This window comes from Equus quagga, chromosome 1, assembly GCF_021613505.1.
Source record: "Equus quagga isolate Etosha38 chromosome 1, UCLA_HA_Equagga_1.0, whole genome shotgun sequence".
In the NCBI taxonomy this organism is placed as follows: domain Eukaryota; kingdom Metazoa; phylum Chordata; class Mammalia; order Perissodactyla; family Equidae; genus Equus; species Equus quagga.
The window spans coordinates 150,529,256-150,543,244 of record NC_060267.1 but is presented as its reverse complement, the minus strand read 5'-3'; the positions used below and the strand labels follow the sequence as shown (position 1 = coordinate 150,543,244).

The 13,989-nt window shown below is 39.1% G+C and overlaps 1 protein-coding gene across 1 annotated transcript; it reads left to right on the top strand.

Annotated features, from left to right (window-relative positions):
• The first annotated feature begins 10,192 nt into the window (after positions 1-10,192).
• On the top strand, positions 10,193-12,128 carry LOC124247462 (arginine/serine-rich protein PNISR-like). The gene is made up of 2 exons (XM_046676748.1): positions 10,193-10,634; positions 11,781-12,128. Exons 1-2 carry the CDS (start codon positions 10,358-10,360, stop codon positions 12,026-12,028), a joined length of 525 nt encoding a protein of 174 aa, XP_046532704.1. The 5' UTR covers positions 10,193-10,357; the 3' UTR covers positions 12,029-12,128.
• The last annotated feature ends 1,861 nt before the right edge of the window (positions 12,129-13,989 follow it).

Here is a 13,989-nt window from a genome sequence, read left to right as displayed (position 1 = left end):
TCTGGTTTTATATCACAATACCAAAGTTTCTAATGTAAACTTATTGTTTTAATTCTGACCTATTACAGGATTTACACAGGACTGTAAACAATGAAATAATAAATTTAAATGACGCATGCAAAAACCAAATCAGATCTATCTGCTTCGTTTTGTTTACAAACTGAATCAGTTAGGATTAGTTTCAGCTGCACATGCTAGAAAATCCAAATTAACAATGAATAAGCCTTGCAAGTGACAAGGTTTTATTGTCACACATACACATACAGATGCAGTCTGGAACTGGTGTGGAGAGTCTGAGATGTCATCCAGAATGCAGGCTCTTTAAGCTTTCCACTCCTCCATCCCTAGGACGCATGACTTCATGGTCTAAGATAGCTGTTGGAGTTCCAGCCATCACATTCACATTCCAGGCAGCAAGATAGAGGATTGGGGGAAAAGAGAGAAAAAGAAGACATGCAGTGATCTTTCAAAGCAGTTTGCCAAAAGCTGCCATGTGACTTTTCTTCTTATATCTCATTGGCAAGAACTTAGTCACGTGGGTACAGCTGGCCGCATGGGAGACTGGGAAAATAGGAGTGTTTGATCCGGGTAGTTATGTGCTAATCCAAAATCATGGACTATGTGACTTTGGAAGAAGAACACATGTTGGCTAGGTGGCCAACAGCCTCTACTTCAGACATGTTCACGTAGTAAACTATTTTTAAAAGGTGGGGGAAAAGTGCCGTTCTCAGAAACTTAATAAATTGGTTACAGGGGATGTTTGGAAAGGGGTGAAAAGAAGAGGAGAACAGGAATTGGGTAATACAGATGAGGATAGGGTTACACTTCTCTGAGAATACCTTTTAGTTATAGAACCAGAGTAATGCTTCACATGCCCTCACATTCTCCCAAAAATAAACCAGTACTTCAGATCAATGAGGATGTGGAGGTAACTCAGGGCCCGGTACAAACAGTAACACATAAACCTAGCTGTATTATAAATAAGAAACAAAGTCACGCTGAAGGGGTGAGGGAAGAAAGAACTACTTTAAGTAACTTTGGAAAACAGGATGTTATCTGGACACTGCAAGGTTAAACGCTGTAATCTAGTTAGTAAATGCACTTTTCACAGAAGTATGGTTAACAATTCTGACACTGCTTTATGTGTATACTAGAGCTGAATAAGTAAGTAAAAATATCGTATATGACGGAAAGTCTGGTTTTTCACCATTGGAGAAAAAGTTACAAATAAGGAATGCTGCAGTATTGGATTAGAATCAGAGCTATTAGCATAAAATTATGGTTTGTTCTTTTTTTTGACAAAGATTAGCCCTGAGCTAACATCCTCTGTCAATCCTCCTCTTTTTGCTGAGGAAGACTGGCCCTGAGCTAACATCTGTGCCCATCTTCCTCTACATATGTGGAACTCATGCTACAGCATGGCTTGACAAGTGGTGCATAGGTCCACACCTGGGTTCTGAACTGGTGAACCCCAGGTTGCCAAAGCAGAGCATGTGAACTTAACCACTGTACCACCAGGCCAGCCCCAGAGGTTTAAAAATATCTACATAGATAGAGAGAGACAGGAATATAGATGTATGGAGCAGGGGGGGGGAGTTAGTATAGATATGTATATTTCCTTGCTTTTTCCACAGAAAGAGCCTAGAAGCCATGAGACCCCAGTAGCAATGAGCACACTTAGCACCCAGATAGTGGTTTCTATACACCATTCTTCGGTAAAAGCAGCAGGATTCCTCGAGGAAGTGGTTAATTCGAAGGCTGGCGCAGAGAAAACACCAGATGAGTTCAGAATATGTTGTGATGCCAGAAAGTAAGGAAGTACTCAAAAAAGGAAGGGGACTTGTCAAAAAGACACAGAAATCAAACTGAAGGAGCTCCTAATGGGCAAAGTTATAACAATTTGAGCATTAAAATAAATAAATGATTGTGCTGAATTATAACCCATAGAATAAAATAAATATCATGAATGTATACTGACATAAATAAATAAATGGAGAAGAATTCTTACAGAACAGTTCCAATTAATGCATATAGAAAGAAAAAGGGAGGGGCTGGCCCACCGGTGCAGCAGTTAAGTGCACACGTTCTGCTTCCTCGGCCTGGGGTTTGTGGGTTTGGATCTCGGGTGTGGACATGGCACCGCTTGGCAAAAACCATGCTGTGGTAGGTGTCCCACGTATAAAGTAGAGGAAGATGGGCATGGATGTTAGCTCAGGGCCAGTCTTCCTCAGCAAAAAGAGGAGGAGTGGTGGCAGTTAGTTCAGGGCTAATCTTCCTCAAAAAAAAAAAAAGAAAAAGGGAAATAGAAAAATCAATTAGGCAAGTACTCCAGTGCTAATTCTTTGCAGACAAGATGATGCTAAAATTAGTGGGCAAAAATTTGAGGAGAAACAGGATATTTGGATAATCTTATAGTATCTACTCCAAAATATTTATGAACACAAGGGAAAAACAGTAACTTTACAGTGGAGAAACTGCACAGTCACCACCTTAACCAAATGATCAAGGTTAACATCACCAGGAATAAGACATAATGATGTCACGAACTCCTTAATACGTTGTACTGAGATGGACACAAAATCATTTTGTGGCCTTCTTGACCAAAATGCATAACTTTCTGAACTATTTTTTGCAATTTTTCTGTGAATCTAAAATTGGTTAAAAATAAAAAGTTTTTTAAAAAAAGTGTGGTTCTGTAAATATCAGTAGAAGGTCTGGTGTAGAAACATGAACAACATATCTTCTTTTTTATTTTTTTTGAGGAAGATTAGCCCTGAGCTAACTGCCACCACTCCTCCTCTTTTTGCTGAGGAAGACTGGCCCTGAGCTAACATCCATGCCCATCTTCCTCTACTTTATACGTGGGACGCCTACCACAGCATGGCTTTTGCCAAGCGGTGCCATGTCCACACCAGGGATCTGAACCAGCGAACCCTGGGCCGCCAACAGAATGTGTGCCCTTAACTGCTGTGCCACGGGGCTGGCCCCTGAACAACATATCTTGATGTGAATACTTCATTGTACCCAACAGTTGTTATTAAATATACTTTATAGTTTTTAAAAAAGAAGTTTAATATTGTTGTCTTAGGTTTTAGTAAGAAAATTGTTGAGAATTTAGCTAAGGTGCTCTGTAGTATTGCTGCCTTGGCATCCATTTTGTTTAGTCAAGCAGCCTGTGAAGGACCTTAAACTGACGCTAGTCCCCTCACACAAGGGCCCGCAGGGTCACAAGCAAATAGGAGTTCCTGATATGACTTCCCCAACAGCCCTTGCGATCAACTGCCTCCCAGAGCCTTCCCCTTATGCGTCCCTTAGACAAGACCCTGTGGAGCTTCCCCAAACCCCACTCTTTCTGGTTTGAATTAACCAATCCTGCCTCAGCCCAGGAAACCCAAAGCACTCCGCCCATGGCCTCTAATGAAGGCATGTGCCCCAGGTGTCCTGCTGCTCTCTCTGCCTGCGCCCTGCTTTGACCTCCCCAAGTGGTCCCTCAAGGCATGCTGGGTACTTCCTCCAGGACCTAGGAGTAATAAACTTCTCTATTTCAATTTCTCTTGAGGTCTTTTGTTAAATCATGGCTGACCATCCACATCCTGGGTTTCTTTAACCAATGTTAATTTTAAAAAGTTATAACAAAAATGTATTCTGGACTTCCAGAATAGGGAAATGGAACTAAGCAAGTACGGATGTAATGCAAGAAGCCAGGATGGAGGAGAGGGCCTTCCTCAAGAAAGACAGCATAGACACTGTGGACCCACTCACCAGTGAAACTGGTGAAAATTATTTTTTTTAAAAAAAGCCATTTAAAATCTCCAGGAGCCAGCCCCGTGGCTGAGTGGTTAAGTTCACGCATTCTGCTTCAGCGGCTCAGGGGTTCACTGGTTCGGATCCTGGGCATGGACGTGGCACCACTCAGCAGGCCATGCTGAGGCGGTGTCCCACATAGCACAACGAGAAGGACGTATGACTAGGACATGCAACTATGTACTGTGGGCTTTGGGAAGAAGAAGAAGAAGAAAGAAAAAATGATTTGCAACAGATGTTAGCTCAGGTACCAATCTTCAAAAAAAAATTAAAAATAAATAAATAAATAAAATCTCTAGAAATGGTCCCCAGGACATATAGCAAAAGAAACATTTACTCAAAAAAAAAACTATTAAAATTCAGTAAGAACAGTAAGAGTCTGTGGTATTTGACCTGTGACCCACTTCCTCTTTCAAGCTCCCAACTCAGCAAGATGAGCACTCAAGCCTGGTGCAGCCAAGAACACAGGGCTCCCTCCCCCAGCTCCTGTAGGAGGGCTATCTGTCTAGGCAGGGCAGGACCTCAGCATTTCTCCTCTTGTCCCCATCAACCTGTTGCTGAGGCTAAGTTCTGCGAGTGTGGCTGAGAGGTGGGGCTCCTTTCTTCTGTTCAGACCCCACTCATGGGATTAAGGCTCTACCTTGGACGTGGTGCCACTGAGAGTCCTGAGGCTCTGAGGGCTCTGACCTCAGCTGATCAGGATGAAGCCAAGTACCTGAGGGTCACAGTAAATAGTCAATAAGAACATGATTACCCTTGGAACTTATTTCCAACACAGACACAGATGAAAAGAAGTTAATCTTGTTAATTTGCTGTTTTCTTGTTTAACTTGAGGGGTCACTTAAGAGTCACAAGGATTTATGAGTTTGTTTTGCAGAAGAAAAAGAATGCCTTTAAGGAAGCTGTGATCAACAGGTAACTAGCCCCCAGCTGCCATTGACTCCAGAAGTCTGATTGCTCAAAGCCTTATCTGCAGTGAAAGAAACACGATTTCCCCTTTGTTTCTCCAAAACTCCTCCTCCCAAGCCCCTTAGCTCTATAAAACCCTCTGCTTTCTTCCTTTGTTGAGGTGGATTTGAGAGAACCCATCCTCCTGCTTTCTCATTTTGGCCAATTCAAATAAAACTTTCTCCATCTCCATGCACTGATATCTCAGTGATTGGCTTATTGCACATCCAGCATGTGAACATGACACAATATGGCAGTCAAAACCACAAAATATAAAATAAGAGATAATAACAAGTGTTAATAAGGATGTGGAAGACTCAGAGCCCTCCCACGTTGCTGGAGGGAGGATAAAATGGTGCAGCTACTTTGGATGCAATTTGGAAGTTCCTGGGAAGATTAAACAACTGAGTTTGACTCAGCAATTCCACTCCTAGGTATGTGCCCAAGAGAAATGAAAACATATGTCCACACAAATACTTGCACATTAATATTCATAGTAGCATTATTCATAATAGCGAAAAAGTGGAAACCAACTCAGATAGTCCTTGATGGATTAATAAACAAAACATGCTACAGTTACATGTCACTTATCGATGGGGATACGTTCTGATAAATGCATTATCAGGCGATTCTGTCAGTATATGAACATCAGAGTGTACTTACAAACCTAGATGGTATAGCCTACTACACACCTAGGCTATAATGCACTAATCTTATGGGACCACCATCATATAGGCAGTCCATCTTTGACCAAAACATCATTATGCATCCCATGACTATATTTACAAACAATGGAATATTAGTCGGCCATGAAAAGGAATGAAGTACTGATACAAACTACAGCATGGATGAACCTTGAAAACATTATGCTAAGTGGAAAAAGCCAGTCACAAAAGTCACACATTGCATGGTTCTCTTTCTATAAGATGTCCAGAATAGGCAAATCCTCAAATGGTCAATTTGAGACAGAAAGCAGATTAAGGATTGCCAGCAACTGAGCATTAGGAGGAATGGGGAATGACTAGCAATGGGTACAGGGTTTCTTCTGGATATGATGAAAATGTTCTGGAATTAGAGAGTGGTGATGGTTGCACAAATTTGTCAATATACTAAAACCCACCAAACTGTGGACATTCAATGGGTGAATTGTATAATATATGAGTTATATCTCAGATAGCTATTTTTTTTAAAAAAAGAACCAAGGATGAGCAAAGAAACTGATGAACATGAGGGCATATCTAAAACAAGTACAGAACAACAGCAGCTAAATCAGGGGATTAAAAGCCTGGTAGAATTATAATAAGGGACAATCACTGGGTTGTGTATGCTCCCACTGGCACACATGGAATAACTTTAATTTCAAAAAGATTGAGGACTATGGTTGATTAAAACATATTGGATATATAAAAAGCCATGAGTTCAGAACAATATTTTTTAGAAAGGAAATAGTCCTGGAGATTACTCAGACATCAATTTATTCCTCTGAAAATTGATAATTATGGGGAAAGAACGAAACATTCATCCTGCCTTTCTTATATAAACTGAATTTCAGTGTAACTGAATACGCCTGTGGATACGGCACAGTTTTTCAGTATAGAAGAATTCTGGCTAGGGTTGAGACTAGAGTAAGGCGAGGAAGGTGCCCAGGGTATAACATTTAAGGAGGCACCCACCTAGCCCTGACTCTAGTTAACAAATTCCAGAGTGTCCAAATTAGAAAACTGTTTCAACCATTAGCGAAATAACCGATTCAGGCAGTGGTCTTTAATGCTTCTAAAACCACTAGGAGAGAGGTGATAGGAAATGTATAAAAATCAAGCTGTCACTATCTGACCCCAAAGATCAATCTTAATGTAACAAAAAGTGAGAAAACAAACATTATGTGGTTCCTATTGGAGATGCAGAGAGTACACAGCATCACCTAGGAGAGATTCTCAGGAAAAAAATTTTTCAATCCTAGTATAATCAGGACTTTAAAACTGGCCTCTAGTCCACAGGAAATACTGAGCATAAAGGATGTACTCCACAAGGAAGCAATATACCAGATCTCAAAGGAGGGCTCTTCTATTGGACTCTAATTTCATCAGCAAGACAAGGAAAGGAAAAATAAAAGGGGAGGGCACTGTTCTAGATTAAGAGAAACATAAGACTTAAAAAGACTTATAAGAAACACAAGAGACGTAACAACCAAATAAAATGGATTTTGTTTGATCCTGATTCTAAACAGAAATTACAAAAAGAATTCTTTTGTACAACAGAGGAAATTTGAGTATGGCTTGGTAATTGAATGATATTAAGGAATTATTTTGAATTTTGTTAGATGTGATACTGACATTGTGGTTATGTGAGAAAATATTTGGATATTTCTTTTTGAGTTGCATACTGAAGTGTTTAAAGGTGAATGATATGATGTCTGGGATTTGCTTTAAAATACTCCAGTAACAAGACGTAACAAGGGGAAAGTGGTAGATGAGAAAAGTATATGATGAAATGAAGCTAGGGGATGGGCACATGGGGTGTGTTATACTTTCTACTCTTGAGTATGTTTGGAAAGTTTCACAATAAAAATTCAAAAAAATATAGGTATACCGTTATTCAGCTAAATCCCACCTTATAGTATGTATCCTAGAGAAACTCTTGTAACTGTGCACATGCTCTAGAGGGAGCTCTGCAGCTGTTTGTAAAATGAAAATTGGAAATGACTTCAATGTCTGTCGATAAAAGAAGAGACAGAGGTAAAGTGATAAGAGGTCGTCCTGTCGGCAGCCATTCCCTGTTTCTCCTGGTTAATAAAACCTCCATTTTATTTATTCCTCATGGAAATGTTTCCTGAGTGCATCGTGATGAATCCAACATGCGAGCTGGAATCTACTTTCTTCTTGCCAGTAATTGATCCAGTGGTGGGCAGGCAACCAACTTCACCAACAAGAACCAGGGCGAAATTTTGGTGAGAGGCTTCTAGGAAAGATTCACCGTACTTTATTGAGTCTAAGATACGCAGTCTTCCTTTGTGTAGCTGGCAGGCTTCTCACAGTTGATAGCGTCTCCCAATCACTGTCCGTCAGAGGCCTCTTGTGGCGTGTTTGCCATTCCCTGTGTGTGTGAAAACTTGATCTGAAAACCTACCATTTGTGACATCTTCTGGTAAGATGCAGAAAGTACCAGAACTAAAACCTGCAGAATGGGCCTTCTTGAGACAACAGCGGCACACTCTGTGAGCAGATGCTGCACTGGCAGTATTCCTGACGGCACAGAGGGTGACATCTTGGAGGAAAACATGGACATGGAAGGTGATGAATTGAAAAGTGACTTAGAGTGAAACTCTGGTGGGAAGACGTTCTGAAAATACCTTAACCAATTTACTTCATTTCTATTTTACTATTTCACATATTCAAGAATAATATATAATTTTTAAAAATTTATGTCTAAGACTAAAAGAGCTATTTTAAAAAGTATAAAATAAAAATTCTAAGGGATAAGAAAGTATTAAGTCAGTTGAATTGTCCAAAAGAATTTTTCTTGTAGTGAAAATATGTGTGCCTTACAATTGACAGCATCTTGGGTTTGATGAAATGTGGTACCTATCTGTTAGGGAATAGGGCTAGAAAAGGAAAATTCTTTTTTATCCCCTTCCTCTCCTTCCTGCTTTGGTCAGCCAAAGGCATGATGCTCACAGCCATGGCAGTTATCTTGGGACCATGAGGGGAAGACAAAAAGTATCCCAGGGATGCCAAATTGTATCCTGATATTGCTGAGTCACTGATCTGCCAGTGGAACACCTACCTGCAGATTTCTCTTCAGTGAGATAATTAATACCTATATTATTCATGAGACTTTTACTCTCATGCTACAACAGTCTACCTAAGTGATAATCATTTAGCGCAATACTGAACAGTAGTTAAAATAAACCATATGTATATAGTTGAATAGGAATATATATTAATATATTATAGATACACTTTATATAAATATAAAATATAACTATAAATCTATATTATATGTGTAATATAAATATTACATATATTCTAAATATATATACATTTCAATCTCAAAAATATAATGTTGAGGTAGAAAAGCAAGTTTCAGAATGATAGTCAGTGTGATATTTATATAAAATTGAATGAATAATGATAAATGGTGCTTATGGGTACATACATGTTTTAAACATGGACTAGAAGGATACACACCATCTTCAGAATAGTGGCTACCTCTGGGAAGGGAGTAAGAGAAATGTAATCAGGAAGGGAACATAAACTGGACTCGCCTGTACCAGTAATGATTTGCATATTTTTCAAAAGAAATATTCAAAGCAAATGTGGCAAACACTGACCTTTGTTAAATCTGAGTGGCAAATAAACTTATTTCATATTCTGTACTTTTCTATGTTCTGAAATTTCTCATAATGATGATGATGATGATAAAAATCTAATTACTCAGTTTTCCCACATTTATAATTGAAATAATCTTCTCAAATTCATGTTTTAGAGAGTAATGAAAGCACGTTTAACGTACATATAATTTTTTCTTCACTTGTAAATTAGAAATGTCCACAGGAGATGGCGCCAACGAGCCATTGAAAAACACTCTACCTTGGCGATTTGGCACAATCACTCCCAAAAGTACTAGAGATAATTGTGAAAATTCTATGTATACTATTAAGACTTCTATCAACAATATCTCATATTTGCATAGTAGTCACTCAGAAATAATGATAAAGACACAAATCTAAACGCCAACAAACTTTGTAGGACAGCTCTAGAAAGAATGAAGAGCCTCCTTCGAGAGGGCTTGGGATGAGAGAGGAGACTATTTGGGTTAATATGCTTTTTCTAAGTCTTTTGCCAAAGGATGCATATCAGTCAGGGTCTAACCAGGAAAGCAGAAACCACTCTAAGCATTTAAAACAGAAGGGAGAAAAACCCAGACAGAATCTAACAGAGGGAATTGGATGGAGAAGCTGGGAAACCAAGGAAGGGAGGCAGGCAACCCAGACATTAGCAACTGCAAGACACCACTACCGCCCTCTACTGGAGAAGGAAGGGGAGGAAGGAGGAGGTGTTTTGGAGTCCAAGGCTGGCGTCATTGAGGAAAGCCAAAGCCACATGAGCCCACTGAGGGATGAAGCCTTTGCCAGAAAGACTACTTGAGGCAGAGAAGGAAGGGGAGAAATACCCTGGCTTCTCCCTTCCTCCTGCTCTAACTTCCCAATGGTGCCTCCCATTGGCTGGACTTAGCTAGAAGCCAGATGACACGGGAGCCTGGGAAACACAGCCCACAGGAGTCAGCCCTGTGACACAGAGCAGAGCAGAGCAGAGCAAAGGCAAAAATGAGATCTGAGGGCAGAGAGGATCCATTCCACTAGTTATAACCTTAATCAGTTGTAGTTAAACTTTCTTGTTTCTCATATTTATTTTAAAAATTGTTTTCAACACCGATCGGAAGGGTTGGAGAGGTATTACAGGAACGGTGGCGACAACGGTGTTCCGGAACCAGAGTGGGGCGTAAGTAATCTTGCTGCTATGCTTCCGAGCTGCAGTCTGAGTCAACCGAAATTTTAAACAGAAGGTGAACCTCTGAGAAAATTAAATATATTTTTAAAGTCAAGATGTGGGATCAAGGAGGACAGCCTTGGCAGCAGTGGCCCCTGAACCAGCAACAGTGGATGCAGTCATTCCAGCATCAGCAGGATCCAAGTCAGATTGACTGGGCTGCATTGGCTCAAGCTTGGATTGCCCAAAGAGAAGCTTCAGGACAGCAAAGCATGGTGGAACAACCACCAGGAATGATGCCAAATGGACAAGATATGTCTACAATGGAATCTGGTCCAAACAATCATGGGAATTTTCAAGGAGATTCAAACTTTAACAGAATGTGGCAACCAGGCTGACAGGGGCTGGGAACACTGGAAACTTCACTTGGCATCTAGGGAGGAGAGCATTCTATGTCTCTCTGTTGCAACCTCTGGCCTTTTCAGAAGCAGCACTGGCAGAGCAAAACATGTCTAGTCTCTAATTAAAGAAAAATTGTGTCACTATGTGACAAATTAGTCTGTCAGATATACTCTGCCGCCACCATCCGCCCATCTTTTTCTCCCCTCTTTCTTCACATAGTGAAGATCTTCCATAAGTTTTTCTGTTTTATTTTTTGTTTGTTTGCTTTTTTACTTCACAGTATAATTTAGATTCCTTGATGCTAGTTCAGTTTTCTATGACTTGTGTTATTATTTTTAATAGTCATTTCAAATTATTTATAGAGGAATCTTACATTTGAGTATGCTGATGGTGAAGTCATATCTCCCTTTCCCTTTTAATACTTACTATTGTTTCTCAATGTAAGAATGGAAAACTCAGGAAATAATCCTCTAACATCGCTTTTAAAAGAATAACAAACGTTCTAATCTTTGATACCGTGAGGTAGTTCATTTCTGGTTTTCTTGAAGCTACGCCAAATTTCCCCAAGTTTGAAAATGTTTTGGTTCCCAAGTTCACGTTTATACATGACTCACGTTGGCATCCCCACTCCCCCAACTTTATTCTACTGGCTTTGTTTGTGACCCTGGCAAGTGACTTAACCTCTGTGTGCCTCAATTTCCTCTCCTGAAATTGGCAAAAATAATACCTGATTTCTCCCTACCTCACAGGGATGTTGTGAGGATAAATGTGTTCATGGAAGCAAGAAATTATATAAAATGGTCAAGGTATTATTTTTATGGTGTTGTTACTGAACAGAAATAGAAAATTCAACAAAAAATTGCTCTGGATTTTGTTACATTCATTAAAAATAATTTTGGGCATTTGGTTTCCATTTCTTTAGCATATGAATTAGACTGGACTTAGCTCATTTGAATTATTTATTGGATTAATTCTTTACTTATTTTTAAGATATAGAAAAGGAATTTGACCAAGAAGTCATAAATTTTTAAATCTATTTCTTTACTGAAGAATCTAGCTTTCTTGAGATCTGAAAAAATTTGTGTTAATTTTGTTATAACGCCCTGTTGAATGTTTTTATGCCTAAATCCTAAATAGAATGGGGAATGCATCAGCAACCCCCACACCCCCCTCCAGATCAGCCATGGATGCCACCAACACCAGGCCCAATGGACATTGTTCCTCCTTCCAAAGACAGCAACAGTCAGGACAGTGGGGAATTTGCCCCTGACAACAGGCATATATTTAACCAGAACAATCACAACTTTGGTGGACCACCCGATAATTTTGCAGTGGGGCCAGTGAACCAGTTTGACTATCAGGTGAAAGATATTTTGTTGCTTTAATATTGTAGATGTGCACGTAATCCATTCTTTGGAAGTGTCTCATCAAGAGTACCTAAGATATGTGTTTCACTTTTCAGTCTTGCACAGATAAGCGCATATTATGTCTCAGAAAAGTTATCAATTTTTGAGTATTAAGATTAGTAGATTTTTATTTTCTGGTTTTTGATTTGTTTAGGAAAATGGTACAAAGGATTGTTAGGGAAAACTTTGGATAAAATGAAAAATGTGTAAATGCAATAGCTATATGATGTTTTGTTTTCTAATTTCAAAATGGCACATTTAAATATTAAATAAAGTTTAGAAAATGAAAAAAAAAATTGTTTTCAACACCTGAATATCTAAAGTTGCGAGATTTGGGGCAGGGGGAAACATGATACCAGTTGAATCTGAATTTCAGATAAACAGTGCAATATTCGAAACATATTTATAACAAAAAAATTTATATTATTTATCTGAAATTCAAATGTAACTGGGCATCCTGTATTTAAAGTTGTATCTTGTATACTGTGTACCAAGTATAATTCTAAATGAAACTTGCTTTAAAAACGAAACTAACTTGTACATCCAACTATACAAAAACGAAACTTATCCTAGCTTGTACATCTATCAAAGAGCAGGAGAGACTGTTTCACAGAATTGGATGCTGCCACTGTGCTGCAAACATTCTGGTGACATTGCCTTTGCATCTAGGGCCAGGCATAGGCGGAAGCAAGTGAGGCACTTGCCTTGGGTGCACAATTTGACTTGGTCCAAAAAAAACTCAGTAATCAAGATAAACAATATTTTAATACAATATTCTTTAAAATAAAAATTAATGCAAAAAATCCACCAAGAACAAAATATCAAAAGTTTTAATATGGCTGGATCAGTAACAGTGCTGTGCTGACATGTACTGGACTCGGAGACAAAAGGAAAAATCAGTAACACCAATCCTGTCTTTATTTAAAATGTTAATATACTATTCACCATGAATCTTTTTCTATTAATTTCAGACTTTTAAAAATATCGCCTTAAAATATTATTTGTCTTGATTACTGAATTTTTTGGCACTTCCTTAAATTTTTGCACCTGAGGTGAGCGCCCAGCCCTGTTTAGATCCATTTCAGGGTCAAGCAAAATTCATCAGACTTGGGTCAAATGGTTACTGCCACACTTTAAGTTAGCAAATAGTTTTGCCTTAGAACAGGGCAGTGAATGAAAAGTGAAGCTGGGACAGGGGCTGGATGTCCCTGTGGATGTCACTGCTTTGGCAAGACATGCAGAAATTTATGCTTTCACACCTTTGCTGTATTTCTCGGTAATAATGTATTCACTGCAATGAATCAGCTGCAAAATCATTTGTAGTTTCCATCCAAATCGTAATTACAGGAATAATAACACCTTGATTTAACCCTTTGGATCCTAGAAAAGTCACATCTAGAGTCCAAGAACTCTTTCCAATTTCCAATTCTGACGCTTACCAACTGAGCAAGTTCATTTACTTCTTGGATCTTTGGTTTCCTCATCCACAAAATGGGTTAGAATATCCATATCACAAGGGTGTTGAGGACAAAAAGAAATAATCAGGGGCTGGTCCCGTGGCCGAGTGGTTAAGTTCTCGTGCTCTGCTTCAGCGGCCCAGGGTTTCACCAGTTCGAATCCTGGATGCAGACATGGCACCGCTTATCAAGCCATGCTGAGGTGGCATCCCACACGCCACAACTAGAAGGACTCAGAACTAAAAATACACAACTATGTACCGGGGGACTTTGGGAGAAAAAGGAAAAATAAAATCCTTAAAACAAATTTAAAAAAAGATAATCATTGTAAAACTTCCTTATGAAACTGTAAAAGACCATACAAAAGTAAGGATCACACCTCAATACATTGAGGAATTATCATTATCATAAAGTCATGATGCACTCATAGATATTGCAGTGCTTACTAAGCATTAGTACAATGATATTTAAAGACAGTATTTG

Coding starts and splice junctions, on each gene's coding strand:
- LOC124247462 (XM_046676748.1), top strand. CDS start 10,358: ATGTGGGATCAAGGAGGACAGCCTTGGCAGCAGTGGCCCCTGAACCAG. Junction 10,635..11,780: donor TAACAGAATGTGGCAACCAG/GCTGACAGGGGC, acceptor AATCCTAAATAG/AATGGGGAATGCATCAGCAA.